At 42.9% G+C, this 16,303-nt stretch overlaps 1 protein-coding gene across 1 annotated transcript in view; it reads left to right on the forward strand.

Moving 5' to 3' along the window:
- Positions 1-16,303, forward strand: part of LOC143419507 (collagen alpha-6(VI) chain-like) — a 117,689-nt gene that overhangs the window by 69,134 nt on the left and 32,252 nt on the right. Inside the window, exons 3-10 of the mRNA XM_076886490.1 lie at positions 1,647-1,754; positions 6,245-6,832; positions 7,744-8,301; positions 10,532-11,146; positions 11,472-12,029; positions 12,264-12,815; positions 13,086-13,658; positions 15,344-15,907. Of these exons, the coding sequence (XP_076742605.1) occupies positions 1,676-1,754; positions 6,245-6,832; positions 7,744-8,301; positions 10,532-11,146; positions 11,472-12,029; positions 12,264-12,815; positions 13,086-13,658; positions 15,344-15,907 (4,087 nt within the window). The 5' untranslated portion in view covers positions 1,647-1,675. The remainder of the gene's footprint in view (positions 1-1,646; positions 1,755-6,244; positions 6,833-7,743; positions 8,302-10,531; positions 11,147-11,471; positions 12,030-12,263; positions 12,816-13,085; positions 13,659-15,343; positions 15,908-16,303) is intronic.

A 16,303-nucleotide genomic window follows, 5' to 3' on the forward strand; every position in this document is an offset into this window, starting at 1 on the left:
CGTCCTGTAATGTGCATTGTACATATATGGTTACAATACATCAAAGCAGTAAGTATAGAGCTTTGGAACTGACGTATCGGCACAATGTATTGTGGGAGCGTGGCACCATATTTCTGGCGTGAGCTGGAAGGAAGGTTGTTAGAAACATGCTTAAAAGCAGCTCAAAAGAAAAAGGACGGTACAGAGACAGCTTGTGTCCAGATGCAAAGAGACGGTATTTGCCAAAAATATCGAGCACTGGAAATGTGGACCCGTATGAAGTACAGCCGTGGAGTAGAAACCCTGAAGACCAACCGCTAGTCACCCAGCCTGATATATTTTCTTATCTTGTCTGTGGAGTCAGCGCGTACAAGGTGAACCAGTTTCACAATTATAAACCTCTGGAGGGACACATCCACGTTTGTTGAATAAAGAAACACATTTTTCAAATTACATAATATCACCCACCACTAACACTACTCGGTTTAATGTATCTTTTGAAAAATTGCCGGTATTTACAGCACAAGACTTTTAAGAGTATTTAACAAGAGCAAGTTTCATTTGTGCCTGGTTTTACTACCAGACTGTTCAGCAGACACAGCAAACCTTCACCATCTTACCCAGGAGGGTCCCCTCTTCACCCTCACATGGAAGAAGTAATCTGATTGGCATGGTGGTACGTTTGAAGCAGGGATTTCAGAGTGCCCGTGTGTAGCGCTGGAAACCAGTCACGATGTGTTTCATCCATTTCATTGGCAAGTTTTTCTGCAATAATGCCAAATAGCAACTCTATAAATAGAACATAGTTCTGCAAAATCACTCATTAGGATGTTTGTTCTAATTTGTTATGACCCCAGATCACATCGCAAATAAAACCTCATGATGCTTCCAGGTGGGGAAACAATGAAAAGATAAACTATTTTCAAGCTTATTCTCCTGCCAGTTGTGTGTCTGACGTTACGACCACACAGCAAGTACGTGTTAACCGTGTGCTTTCTCTCCTCTTTCGCTAGCGCTTTGTTTGGCCCAGAAATATGGCGCCTCAACCAAAAATCCTGGTCACACCCCCTCCCGTGACATCACGCTCCAAAGCCTATACATCGGTCATGTGATTTGGAGGCGCCGGCATTAACAGCAATAACCTTCATTCCATTTCCAGACTGGAACAATAAACCTCGTGTGTGAAATCTGGAAATGCCCACGGTGTTGATTCAAATGCGCTCTGGGACAACCACAAGCATCGGCTGTTACTCACATAAAGATGTAAAGTTGGTCCCGAGCTACAGGAGGAACCATTTCATTGGTGGAGGGGTGGGGGGGAGGGGCTCACTATGTAATATGTTCTGTTTTAGAGTTCACATTAACTGTTAATTGTAGCTAGGCTCAAAGTGTTAATGCTAGCTTATTATTATTTTAGGGAGGCACATGCCAGCCCATGCTAGCCCTGTAGATCCGCCCGTGGGCAGAGTCACAGGAGAACGTTCGCTCCAAAAACGTGCACGGCAGCACGGCTTAGGTTTGCAAAGCTTCATCTGGACAAACGACTAGACTTCGTGAAATGAACTGATTAAAAAATAAAGTCACGTCATTATGCGTGAAAGCAAGTTCACGTAATTTATAATGTCTACAATGTTGTTGGCACTCTTTCCGTCTTGTTGCTGGTGTAGGAGGAGAGAACTACGTGAGCGGTCCCAACATGACGGGGAGGGCAGGTCTTCTCTTCAGCCTCATCACGGCGGCACTCTTCTGTGGCGTCGCTGCTCAGACAGTCAGAGGTCGGTACTTGAACGCAGCATGCCGGGCTGTGTCTTTGAAACCTGAGTTTAGATACAGGATAATCCAGGTGCTCATGTGCTTTTGTACATTTCATGTGATTGCTTTCAAAGACAAACTGTTAACTATCAGGGGCACGGTGTTGCTTCCAGACTAAAAAGTCTATTTTATCCTTTCTAAAGGAATTGAGACACCAATTTAATTCATTTTTCTGCTGATATATTTCTGTTTACTCCATTAAAGTGTGATATTTTTCCGTTTTTCACAATGGTATAGCATCCAATAGTAAGCAGCAAAAAACCAAAAACAAATCAAGCTCATAGCGTGTGCCGTAGAGGGTTAGTGGGATTAATAGTAGAGAACAGGAGACAGAACATTTGTTTCATGAGTTCATCACAATTAATGGAGCTTAGTTGTGTTAAGGTTCAAAATATTGGGGATGGACACCAGAGGAAAAACCCACAATAACAACACTGGTCCGGTCGGGTTGAGTCAAACGATGATTTAATGATCACACACGTGGGAGATGGACACTGTATGCAGACGGTCTCAGATCTCATCTCAAAAAACACATCACCATAGTTTTATGAAATCAGGGTATTAGACGCCCCCTCATGCGTAGTGACAGGTGTAATACAATCAATGTTGACAATTTTATTTAACACAAAGAATAACATTGTCTCCTTCCCGAGGGCAGATGCTAACTGCCCCCGTCTCCTGGAACCGTCTGTACCCTGCTAAGACACAACATGGCAGCTACAAGGACTCTTTCATTTGTTAAGACCATCAGTGTGTATTGCTCTAAATCAAGTATATAATATTAAATGAATATTGCTGGATCAGCTACTTCTACTTAAAACATATTAAAACATGACTAAGCACAAAATCACCAAGAATAACATCTTATAAGTGCTGTGTAAGCGCGTGCGGCCTTCCAAGCTCAAAGCCTTTGCCCTCCATAGATCAGCCAGACTCGCGCTGGCTGTAGCTTTTAACCTTTAATTAACTTGAGCACAACTCTAGAATAAGCAACAAACTGCAATGTGTATGGAATGATCATGGTTACATCTGCAATGGAAAATCATGTTATTATTCTGGTACCTGTAAGAAAAGATCAAACTAAAGTTATCACCATCACTGTAATGCAAAGAATAATGTAAGATCAAAAACTTCAATCCATGCTTAATGCAAAGCTGGTTATATATAGGGTTGCAAAGGGGCGGAAAATTTCCGGTAAATTTCCGAAAAGTTTCCGGTAAATTTCCATGGTAAGTTAAGCTTGGGAATTTTGGAAATATTCCATATTGGAAACTGTCCATGGAAATAATGGGAATTATGGAAATTAATGGGAATTTAGGAGAACTAACTGGGAATATATTATTTCCAAGCATAAATATAAACAGAAATCATAAGAAAACCTCCATGCAAAATGTTTTCAACAGATATTTCAACAGATTTATTTGTAAGTACAGTAGAATAGAACACGTTTCAATAACTTGTTTCATGGATGAATAAAAACAGAAATGTTGAGTTCAATATTACCATCCCCTAACCCCGCTCATTCAAAAATGCCCCCTGTCCAAAAATCTCCACAAAGTCCCATTCAAAAGGTTAAATGAAAAATGCCACTTATCCTCAAAAACGTCCCATTAAACATTCAAATCTTCCTTCAAGCAATCCTCTTTTCTCATTTTTGCTCAGTCAATAGACTCTTCCTGGACCTCATCATCATCCAACAACATGTCCACTTCCTCAGCATCCAACTCTGAGTCTTCCTCTTCAGTGTCACTTTCCAGCTTTGTTGAGGATGGCTCTGTGTCAGGCTCAAAGAGCCGTAGGTTTGCCCGAATGCCGACCAGCTTTTCCACTCTCACATTTGTGAGCCTGTTGCGAACCTTTGTGTGGGTGTTCCCAAACAGTGACCAGTTGCGCTCGGAGGCGGCTGATGATGGTGGGATTTGGAGGAGGATGGAGGCTACAGGTGCAAGGGCCTCAGATTCACATAGTCCCTTCCACCAGGTGGCTGCAGATATGTGCTGGCATGACTGCCATATTCCATCCCCTTTCCAAAGGCCTTGCTTTGTTCGATACTTTGCCAAACTGCCTAGAACTTTGCCTTTATCGAGACCCAGGTGGTCAGACATGGCTGTAATGACCGCATAGGCACCGTTGATCTCTTCCCCGGAAAGTATGCCCTTGTCATATTTGGGGTCCAGCATGTATGCTGCTGCATGCACTGGCTTCATGCAGAACTCCCTCCGCTGTTCCAATGACTTGACCACAGCCGTTTCCTCTGCTTTCAGTAGTAGGGAAGTGGGCAGAATTGTCTGGATTTCTTCTTTGAGTTCTGCAAAAAGGCACTGGACATCTGACAAGATGGCACCATCCCCCTCTATCTTCGCTATTGCTGCTGCAATAGGTTTGAGGATTTTCTGACTGCTAGATACTCTTTCCCAGAACACATCATCCAAGATGACCTTCTTGATGTCACTGTCGATGCCTACAGACTGAGATATGGCCATCTCTTGCAGAGACTCCTTTCCCTCCAGAAGGCTGTCAAACATGATAACAACACCACCCCATCGCGTTATGCTGGGAAGCTTCAGTGTAGTACTCTTGTTCTTTTCCTTTTGCTTTGACAGAAATGTAGCGGAAGTTACTTGTTTGCCTTTAACATATTTCAGAACTTGCTTCACTCTCTTATTCAGAGTGTCCATTGTTTTTAGTGCCATTATGTCTTTTAGGAGAAGATTTAGTGTATGGGCTGCACAGCCAATAGTAGTTATATGTGGGTAGGTCTCCTCCACATGTGCCCAGGCAACCTTCATGTTGGCTGCATTGTCAGTGACCAGTGCAAAAACTTTATCTGGTCCAAGGTCATTGATGATCACTTTTAGCTCATCTGCAATGTATTGGCCTGTGTGTCCGTTTTCCTTTGTGTCTACACTCTTGTAGAACACAGGCTGAGGAGTGGTGATTATGTAGTTAATAATTCCTTGTCCCCTGATATTGGACCATCCATCAGAGATGACTGAAATACAGTCAGCTTGGTCAATGGTCTGTTTCACCTTTGCTTGAACTCGACTGAACTCTTCATCCAGTAGATGAGTAGACAATGCATGTCTGGTTGGGGGAATGTATGCTGGTCGGAGAACATTCAAAAATCTCTTCCAGTACACATTGGATGTCAGCATCAGGGGTGAGCCAGTTGCATAGATTGCACGAGCGAAACACTCATCTGCGTTTTTCTGGCTAGTGTCATCCATAAAATCAAAGAATCCTCTGATGCCAGAGGGACCAGGAGCTGATGAGTGGGTATCTGACTCTGATACAGCTGAAACAGATTCATTTTCCCCTTGAGTGGAACTCCTGGCTGCTGCATGTGTTGGGCCTTGAGGAATTTTTTTGCACTTTGCAATGTGCTGCTGCATTTTTGTGGCATTCTTCACGTACGTCTTATCACAATACTTACACATATATACAGATTTCCCTTGTACATTAGCTGGTGTAAAATGTCTCCACACATCAGATAGCGCACGTGGCATTTTTCTGTAAAATAAAACAAGAGCTTGTAAAAATGCTAATGCAATGCAAGAGATCGTAATAATACAATTGCAATATGATAATAAACAGATATAAATAGTAAGGCTAGCTAAACAACTGGAATGATCTTCAAAACAAAACAACCAAATGAGGAAGCTAGCATCTTCTTTATGTTATACTAGCTATGGCTTATTTAGCATCTAACAGATGCTAGCATTTTATTTAGCATCTAACAGATGCTAGCATTTTATTTAGCATCTGATTAGATGCTAGCATTTTATTTAGCATCTTATCAGATGCTAGCATTTTATTTAGCATCTTATCAGATTGCTATCTACCAGATTAATACATTTTATGTGATATTCACAATTTAAACATTTAATGAATATATTTTCCCATAATATCATCAAAACTTACCTCACTTGTTAAGTCCACAGGCTCAAATGTGTGCCTTTAATACTCTTTGTCCTTCAGGCTCAAAAGTGTGGTCCATGTGTACATGTGATGGAGGCATGCACAGTGCCAGTAGGTGGTCTCAATAGCCATGCAGCAAGCTTGTGCTCTGTACATGTGATTAAGGAATGGCATGGATATTCAAGTGTATTTGAATTGCATTTGTTTGTTTTTGTCAATATTATGCTAAAATATACTTTCCTCAACTATATTTAAGTTCCCTAAGAAGAGCCAACCTTCAATTTTGAAAATTCCCGTTTATTCCCATAAATTCCCGTTAATTCCCATGGAAAGATTCCATCTTTGAAAATTCCGGGAATTTTGCAACCCTAGTTATATACTTCTAATGAACTAATAATGCCATATTAAAATATTAAATGATAATGAGAAAAACCTCCCCTCCTTATTCTACAGTTGATAATGTTATTCTGGGACTGTGTGTCATCTCCCTGTAATACTTGTGTATGAACACTGATTTTCTTTTGCTGCTATCCAGAGTGTGAAAACGTCACCGTCGGTGACATCGTCTTCCTAGTTGATGGCTCGTCCAGCATCAATGATAAAAGCTTTCAGGAGATCCGCACATTTCTCCGCAAAACCATCCAGGGCTTTGAAATCGACCCCGACAAGGTTCAGATCGGTTTGGTGCAGTACAGCGACGATCCTTATCCAGAGTTCCAGCTGACGGATCACAGGGACAAGAATTCCCTGCTGGCTGCAGTGCAAAACCTTGCCCACCGAGGAGGCGGCACAAAAACCGGCAAAGCCATAGACTTCCTCCGGACGGAGTACTTCACCAAAGAGGCCGGCAGCCGAGCCGAGCGCCGTGTGCCTCAGATTGCTGTGGTCATCACAGATGGCAAATCAACAGATGACGTATTGGAACCTGCCAGTAGACTGAGGCAGCACGGTGTCATCGTGTTCGCCATCGGGGTCGGAGAATTCAGCAGGACACAGCTTATAACCATCGCTAACTGGCCCTCGGAGCGCTTCGTCCTCACCACTGTCAGCTACCAGAAGCTCCAGGACCAGACCAACAACCTGCTGAAAACGGTCTGTCTCAGTCTGGAGGATCAGACGCTAGGTAAAGAAAGCTGATTGGTTGATACAGTGATCTCTTTATTGCACGATTAATTATATCTAAGAAGCACCTGAATACAGTTTTGACACAAGAATCAACAGAAAGCTGAAAATGCACATTTTGCTTGGTCCATCCTCAGCTGTGCCTCTGAGCACTGTGAGGTGGTGTCATGGTCCTGGGTCTGTTGACCCAGTGTTTTGTGTTCACTTGTGTTTTTCGTCATTTGGTGTTATTATTTATGTTTTAGGTTCCTTGTGTTTATTCTATAGAACCTAGGTTGTTCTGTTTAACCTTTTAGATTCCCCTCGTGTCTTGACTCCTGTGTCTCCTTCTGTGTATATTCATTTAGTTGTATGAGTGCTTGCGCCGTGTTTCTCCTTGTTTGATTTTGTCATGTTTTCCTATGTTCCCCAGCTCGTCTTGTCCTCTCTCTCTCGTGCTCCTCTGTGCTCTCTCGCCCCTCCAGTCTGCGTCTCTGTGTGCTTCCCGTTTTACATTGATGGTCTCCTGTCGCTGTACGTCATGCTCTGTTCGCTCTTCCCCTGTCTTGTTATGAATATTGGTCTCAGCTGTGTTCCCCGTGTGCTCCCACGTCCCTCGCTGTCTTCTGTGTAATTATGTCAGCGTCTCCCTCAGTTCCATGTCACATCCTCCCTCATGGTTGTGTGCCTCTCCCTGTTTTCCTGGGTCTAGTATTAGTAGAATTTCCCAGTTTAGTTTTGTATTGCCTTTTTCCGTTCAGAAAATAAAGTTATATTTTGAGTTCACGTCCTCTCTTCCGAGAGTTCGCATTTGGGTCCTCTCCAGCCTGCGCACAGCCAGTTCATGACAGGTAGTAGATCACATGAGCGCTAGGCTTGTTGTATACTGAACATGAACTTGTACTAAAACACTTTTGCTTCTGTCTTCCTCAGCTTTGGTCGACAGGTTTGCAGATGTTTTCTTCCTGGTGGACAGTGGAATAGCTTCCAATCAGTTTACCCTGTTTAGAAATGAGCTTTCCAGACTGTTGAATCGACTGGAAGTTGGAGCGTCTGGTTACCGTGTCGGCTTGGCCCAGTACGGTCAGGACGTCAAAGTTGACTTTCGTCTCAACACTTATCAAACCAAGCAGCAGATCGTGACCGCTGCTCGACGTTTCCGACTGCGTTCACAAACAGGCCAACCACAAAATCTTGGACAAGCTCTGTCCTACGCTAAAGAGAACTTCTTCACTGCTGAGGCAGGAGGCCGCGCACAACAGGGAACCCCACAGTATTTGGTTGTAGTGGCTGGAAAAGACTCGGATGATCCTGTGTTTTGGTCTGCTGAAAATCTGAAAGACGAGGGGGTAATTATTGTGGGGATGGACGCAGGTGCGACAAAGGCTGCTCTGGACCGCTTTGCCAGCCCTGGCTATATCTTTGATTCTTCAAGAGTAACTCTGCTGATTGACCTGCTCACGGCCCGGAGAGTGGAGACTGTCACTGAAGGTGAGAAAGCCGCCATCAGTTCATCATCATCATCATCAGTAACTACACAGCAGTGTTTCTGAAGCAGCTATAAATGCAACGATGGTTTATTATAAGTAAGCCAGAGTTTTCCAGAGGAAGCAGTCAGATCATCCCAACTAACGATGCAGAAAGTCTCCACACAATCACCTGAGGGTTTTTTTTTCAACGTACCTTTGCTCTTTTAAAACTAAATAGCCGTTCACTGTAGTTTAAGACCCGTTACTATCAACTGTGATCCAGGTGTACAAAAACCTGGATCTGGAACATGTCAGCCTAGCCTTTTCACTCGCATGTCACAGTAGACCATAAAAAGACTCAATGAAGGAAGGAAATCCCCCATTTCTGTTCTTTTATTCATGGAGGCTAACATTTTAATATTTTGCTTAGGTTTTATGCTTTGTTTGGTGAGTGAAACTCAATCATGCCTGAAATCTGCCTGCAGCATTATCAGGATTCAACGTTATTATCATTACACAGGAAAACGAAACACAGTTTGCATCTAATCAGAAATGCAAAAGCAGTAAGTGCAATAGGAGCAGATTATATACAGATATGTGTAGGATAAAAGATGGAAATAGTTATGACAGATTATGTACATATAAGTTAAGTATACAGATATTTATATTGCTCTACAGACGAGCAGATATACAGATGTGCTACATATATACATATATACTGAAGGCTCCTGTAGCGCCTTGTGGAGGACAGGAGCTGGAAGAGTTGATTGGCAGGATGAGAGGAGTCCCTGAGAATGATGCGTGCTCGGCATAGATACCTCGTCTTGTGGACATCCTCAGTGGCAGGAAGTGGAGTCCCTGTGATGCATTGCGCAGCTTTCACCACCTGCTGCAGTGCCTTGTTGTCAGCAACAGAGCAATTCCCACAGCACACTGTGACACAGTTGGTCAGGATGCTCTCTATCACTCAGTGGTGAAAGTTACTCAGTATGACAGCAGACAGGTGTTTTTTCTTCAGTGTCCTCAAGAAAAAGAGGCACTGATGGGCCTTCTTGACCAGGCTGGAGGTTGTAGTTGAACAGGACAGATTCTCAGAGATGTGGGTCCCCAAGAACTTGAAGCTGGACACCCGGTCAACAGCTGTGCCATTTATGTAGATGGGGACATGGGTGTCTGTCTCCTGTCTCCTGAAGTCCACAATGAGCTCTTTGGTTTTGCTGGTACTCAGGAACAGGTTATTGTCAGCGCCACACAGCTTTAGTTCTTCACTGTAGCAGACTCACCTAGGTCTGCAGTCATAGAGGAACGGGCTCGGCACACAGCAGAGCAGTTATACCCTGACCTAACATGCTGGGGTCTGTTGGTCAGAAAGTCCATGATCCAGGTACAGGTGGAGCTGGTGATTCCAAGATCCACAAGTTTGGTGATCAGCTTGGAGGGAATAACTGTACTGAATGCTGAGCTGAAGTCAATAAACAGCATTCTTGGATAAGTATTTTTGTTGTCCAGGTGTGAGAGTACACAGCGCTGTGGGTACAGCATCCTCTGTACTCCTGTTGCTTCGATTGGCAAATTGGTGAGGATCCAGTGTGGGGAGCAAGCATGCCTTGAGGTGTGCCAGGACCAGTTGCTCAAAGCACTTCATAACTATGGGCGTGAGAGCAACAGGGCGATAGTGGTTCAGGCTAGTTGGTGATGAGTGTTTTAGCACTGACACGATGAAGATGGTCTTGAAGCACGCTGGCATGTCTGCCTGGGCAAGCGACAGGTTAAAGATGTCTGTGAAGAGCCCTGCAAGCTGCTCTGCACATGCTCAAAGCACACGTCCTGAAATGCTGTCATCAGGGGGTAGGGTTTCTTTTTCTTTGTTGTCATTAACAAAACGAGCATAGAAGTCATTTAGCTCATTGAGGAAGGACAAATCCATGGCTGTCTGTGTGGAATTGCTGGGCTTGTAGTCAGACATGGCCTGAATGCCCATCCACATATGTTGTGAGTCAGAGCTGACAAAGTGTTCTTCGGATTGTAGCTGTGCTTCGCCTTCTTGATGCCCCTCTTCAGGTCATTCCTGGACGTACTGTAGGTCTGAGCGTCCCCTGATCTGACGGTATTGGTACGTGCCTTTAGTAGAAGCCGCACTTCCTTATTCACCCATGTTTTCTGATTGGGGTACATGTGACAGTCTAGGCTTCAGATTCACATCACATACAGTTTCAGTTGGGTTGACTAAACTGAGTCTGCTCCTTTCACAGATTGCAAAACGGCTAACCAGGCAGACATTGTGTTCATTGTTGATGAGTCTGGAAGCATTGGAGAGGAAAACTTCAGGCTGATACGTGACTTCCTGCGCTCGGTCATCAGCAGCCTGGAAACTGGTCCATTTAAAATCCGAGTAGGCATTGTTACATACAACAACGTGTCGACTGCACACATCTCCCTCAACTCATTCAGAGACAAGGCAGACATTCTGCAGTTCATCAGCTTCCTGCCTTACCGTCAAGGTGATAGACACACTGGAGCTGCCCTACACTTCGCCCTGAAAAACATCTTCACTGAAAAAAAGGGCAGCAGGGAGGATTTCCCGAAGGTAGCGGTGGTAATCACAAACGGTAAATCCCAGGATAATGTGAAGGAACCTGCGATCGCTCTCCGTCGAGCTGGTGTCACAGTTTTCGCTGTCGGAATCAAAGACGCCAATAAAGCCGAACTGCTGGAGATGGCATCTTACCCCAAGTCTAAGTTTGTTTTTACTGTGGACAGTTTCATCAAGCTGAAACCCCTGAAAGAAACTCTGCAGGCAACCCTGTGCAACACCATCTTCCAGATCGGGGTCCAGGACAAGGAAAGTGATGCAGAGACTAAAGAAGGTTTGAACTAAGCTTTCCTGATAAGTTGCCGTTAGTTTTCCCTGAGAAATGTTAACTTTTGTAGTAGCATTATTGATGCAATGCTCTGTGTTAGTGTTAGAGGTATGTCAAGGTGGGTGACTGGATCTTACCTGATAAATTTCCCAGATAAGAAAAAAGAGTAAGAAACCGCTCATCCATTATTAAGTTATAGTTGTTCATAAGCAGCCTGTAAAAATGCTGGGTGTAAACATGGTTTCTCAAACATTTCAGACTCTGAATGTTCAGTTCAAACTCGCTTTCTTTGACTGTGTGAGAAGATCTAACTCTTTGTTCTTCTCTTCAGCATGTGATAAAAAGGACCTGGCTGACATTTTCTTCCTGATGGATGACTCAGGGAGCATTGAAAATGCAGATTTCTCAGACATGCAGAAGTTTATCATTGAGTTTCTTCATACCTTCCGTATTGGGCCAGACCATGTTCGCATGGGTCTTGTTAAATATTCAGATTCCCCCTCTCTACAGTTCGACCTAACACAGCACTCAGATGCTAAGACAATGGAAAAGGCTGTGAAGGAAATCTTTCACAAAGGAGGTGGAACAAACACAGGAAAAGCACTGTCATCCATGAAAGGACATTTTCAGAACGCAAAGACGAGCCGTGGCTACAAAGTCTCCGAGTACCTGATCGCCATCACTGATGGAGAATCCCAAGATAAAGTTAAAGATGCTGCAGAAGAACTGAGGGCGCAGGGGGTCATCATCTACGCCATCGGGGTGAATGCCTCAAATGATAATGAGCTGAATGAGATTGCTGGGGATCCAAAGAGAAAGTTTTTTGTCAGTAATTTTGATGCCCTGAAAACCATCAAAAATGACGTCATCAGAGAGATCTGTTCGGAAAGTGAGTTAAATTAAGTTGGGCTTTGCTTTGTAGCACACATCATTGAGATAATAAGAGGAGAGGATAGAGAACAGGACCATAAACTATTTCAAAAACTTGATTAGATGTATACATGATTTCCTCTTTCTTTTATGGGACTTTCACATGTTCAAAATTGCCAATTCTAGATTTAGGTAGGGAAATAACTGTAAAAAGAGAAAACCACACTAACCTCTATTTGTTTTTCATCCACAGCTTGTAAAGACATACCAAGCGACATATTTTTCTTAACTGACAGTTCTGAGAGTATCTCTGAGGAAGACTTCCAAAAGATGAAAAATTTCACGAAATCTGTCATTAGCAAGTCCAACATTGGACAGGATAAGGTGCATGTTGGTTTTATGCAGTACAGCACCAACAGACGCCTGGAGTTCGACCTCACCACACACTACAACCTGGAAGGAATGCTAAACACCATCGATGTTATGGAGCAGATGAAAGAAGGCACTCGCACTGGCACGGCCATCACAGAAGTCTCACAGTATTTTGATGCAGCCAGAGGAGGGCGGCCTTGGATGAAGCAGTGGTTGGTCGTTCTAACAGACGGTAAATCCCAAGATAGCGTCAGAGAACCAGCTCATGCTCTGAGGGCCAAAGGAGTGATGATCTATGCCATTGGAGTGGATAAGGCTAACAATCAGGAACTGTCGGAGATCAGTGGCTCATCGCAGAGGGTCTTCATTGAGAATACCTTTGATGCATTGAAGGAACTAGAGACCAAGCTGGCCTTGAAGTTCTGTGAGGAAGGTAAGAGAGGCTGTTTAAAACCATCTGTGATGTGTGACTGTCTAAAAGGTACAACCAAAGGTGGAGTCTGTGGAGGTGCTAAATCATTCAGTCAATTAACTCAAAAAGTTTTTAAAATATTAAACCCATTAATACCTCAGCACAAATGGTTAATGATTGATTTGGTAAAATAAAAATGACTTTTAAAATGTTTGTTTTGCTATTTTAGTTTTTATTGTGACAACAAAAAGTTCTGTTTTTGCTAACCTCCTCTCTTTTTCCTTCATCCAGATTGTAAAAAGACAGTAAAGGCTGATATTATTTTTCTGGTTGATGGTTCTGAAAGCATAAAGAAGGAACAGTTCAAAAGTATGCACACCTTTATGGCTTCAGTTGTGAACCAGACCACAGTTGGTAAAGATCTGACTCGTTTTGGAGTCATTCTCTACTCTGACACACCCAAATCCAGCTTTACTCTAAATGAAATTTACTCCAAAGGAAAAGTCCTTGAAGCTCTGCAGCAGCTGGTACAACCAGGCGGAGGCACCCACACAGGTGCTGCTTTGGCATACTCGCTGCCGTACTTCAACGCTGAACATGGTGGTCGGAAAGAAATGCCTCAGATTCTCATGGTGATCACAGATGGAGAAGCTCAAGACTCTGACAGACTGAAAGCAGAATCTGATGCTCTGCGACAAAATGGGATCACAGTCATCAGTATCGGAGTGCAGGACGCAAAGAGGGACGAGCTGGAGACCATGGCTGGTGGTGACACATCCAAAGTTTTCTTTGTCGATAATTTTAAGGATTTGGAAACTCTGTACCAGAACATTTCTTCTGTCATCTGCAATTCCACTAAGCGAGGTAAGAGTGTCCCAAAGGGAATTATTATGCTCCCTTTAGTTGTCTTTGAGTCAGTTCAGTTTTATTTATATAGCAATTACCTCAAGCTGCTTTATATATTATATTATATTATTGTCACGATCCTGGGTCTTATGGAGGACCACAAGAGCCACGAGCATCGAAATAAAGATTTCTGTGCTTAAATAATGAATTGTAGAATAAATTTTGCATTTGTGGAGTCCAAAACGTCATCAAACAGCCCTACAGACACAAAAACATGTGAAAATATAAACAACCAGACTATCAGCAGAGATTTAAGTACTTTAAGACCTCTGTGAAAACCATTGACAGTATATATCACAGAATTTAAGGCCTTTATAATCACAGAGCATACAGAGAGGTCTGTCCAACCAATCAGAGAGCTCCTTACATCCCACGGTGTGGCTAATTTGAATAGCCGCACGATTTTTAAAATGAAGTTGTTAATCCAGCAGCTAATCCCGGAGCGAACAGGAAAGGGAAATGGATTTTGAAATGCAGTTTATTAAATTGGAATTCCAAAATGAATTTACAAATGCAGAATTTATTCTACAATTCATTATTGAAGCACAGAAATCTTTATTTCGACGCGCGTGGCTCTTGTGGTCCTCCACAGGGTCTTTTGACCCAGCGTTTTGAGTTTTAGTTTAAGCCCTTCAGGTTTTCTACGTTCATTTTTTTTCATGCCTAGGTTGTTATACTTCTTTGTTATTAGATTCCCCTTGTGTCTTACTCCCCTGCTAAGTCTCCCTTGCCCTTCATGTGTTTCATGTCTGTCTTACTTTGTCAAGTTCAGGTTGTCATGTCTGCGTCTTATGTTTCCTGTTTTATTTTGAAGAGGTCTTGTGTTCCTGTGTTCATCGTGTTCAGTTTTACTCTTCCATGTCGTTATGTCGTTGTGTTCATGTGTGTCAGCTGTTCCCCGTGTGTTCCCACTTCTTCTTAGCCTCCTGTGTGTATTTAGTCTGTGCCTTCTCATTCTTTGTCGGATCGTCTGTGTTGTTCCCATGCCAAGTCCTGCGTTCAGGTTTTCATACATCCTCATCCTCATCCTCATCATCATCATTGCAATGTTTAGAGTTTGGTTTTCTGTTTGCCAGGGTTTTTCATAGTTCGTGTTTCCTTTTGAGTTTACCCAGTTTAGGTTATTGCTTAGTTTGTGTTGTTTTTGCCCTTTTATTTTGTACTGTTCTGTCTGCTTTAATAAATGGTTCATCATCAGTTAAGTTTGAGTTTGAGAATGTCTGCACCTGGATCCACTCCACGCAGTTTGCCTTGGCAAACTGTGACAATTATAATATTATATTATATTATATTATATTATATTATATTAAGATAACCTTTGAGTCCCACACGTGGGACATTTGTTATATTATATGATATAAAATAATTTCCCCTAGGAATCAAAGTATTCTGATTCTGATTAATATATTATAATAATTATATAATATATGTATGTTTAATGTTTCCCAAGTTTTTCATTAATGTCTAATTTTTTGGTCAACCCTTCTTCCGGTGTCACAATAGATACAAAAGTCTAACCAAAGATGGCATCAGGTTGTTGGTTGGCTGATTGATGGAAGCCTGACGATGCCACAGTGTTAAATTCACAGCACAGTTGTGTATTAATGGCATCAAATGTCTCTTTCTTGCTTTTTCTTTGGCAGTTTGCAACCAGACAGACTTGGTCTTCCTACTCGATTACTCGAGCAGCATCAACCAAAGCCAGCACACAATTATGTTAAACTTCACAGCAAGTGTGGTGGACAACTTTAATGTCAGAAAAGAGTTTGCACATGTCGGACTTGCACAGTTCAGTGATAATCCTAAACATGAGTTTTACCTTAACACGTACAACGACAAGACGAAGCTGATTGAGCATATCCTTAACATGAACTATAACGGTGGAAACACTAATCTTGGAAAAGCCTTGGATCACATTAGGGACTACTTTCATGAATCAAATGGAGGCCGCACAGGTGTTCCCAAGAACCTGGTGTTGATCACAGATGGTAACTCTCATGATGACGTGGAGGATGCCGCAGAAGCGCTCAGGAAAATGGGGGTTACAGTATTCGCCATTGCTGTTGGAGATGTCTTTTACCTACAGCTCCTGCAGATCACTGGCACACCAGAGAAGGTCTTTGATGTCGAGAACTTCGACAGCTTGGCAAATATCAAGAAAAAGATCATTGATGAAATCTGTGACACTGAGCCTGAGCCAAAAATTGGTAAGTTGGAAAAAAGAGATGTGCATGACTAGTAATTTCATAATTAGGCGAACAGAAAATCTTTGAGTGAATCCTTTAAAAGAGAGACTAAACCAAGACAGCCAGAAGATCCAATTTCCATATTTTAAATGGTGACGTAATGTGGGGCACCATTTATAACAGCAACTGCTTTCACACCACACAGTTCAGGGGACAAGTATCCACAGCTGGACTGGCCATCGGGCATACCGGGCAACTGCCCGATGGTGATTTTTCGTTTTTATGGGCCATTTTTGTTTGTAACGGTATATAGAGTGAAAGGTGGTAGCCTATTGGTCATGATTGACTCTGGGCTGGACCAGTTATAGCCAAGAAGGTTGATGCACCCTCCCCCTTGCTTGGGCAACGACTCTGAAA

This window comes from Maylandia zebra, linkage group LG1 (assembly GCF_041146795.1).
Source record: "Maylandia zebra isolate NMK-2024a linkage group LG1, Mzebra_GT3a, whole genome shotgun sequence".
NCBI classification, from domain to species: Eukaryota; Metazoa; Chordata; class Actinopteri; order Cichliformes; family Cichlidae; genus Maylandia; species Maylandia zebra.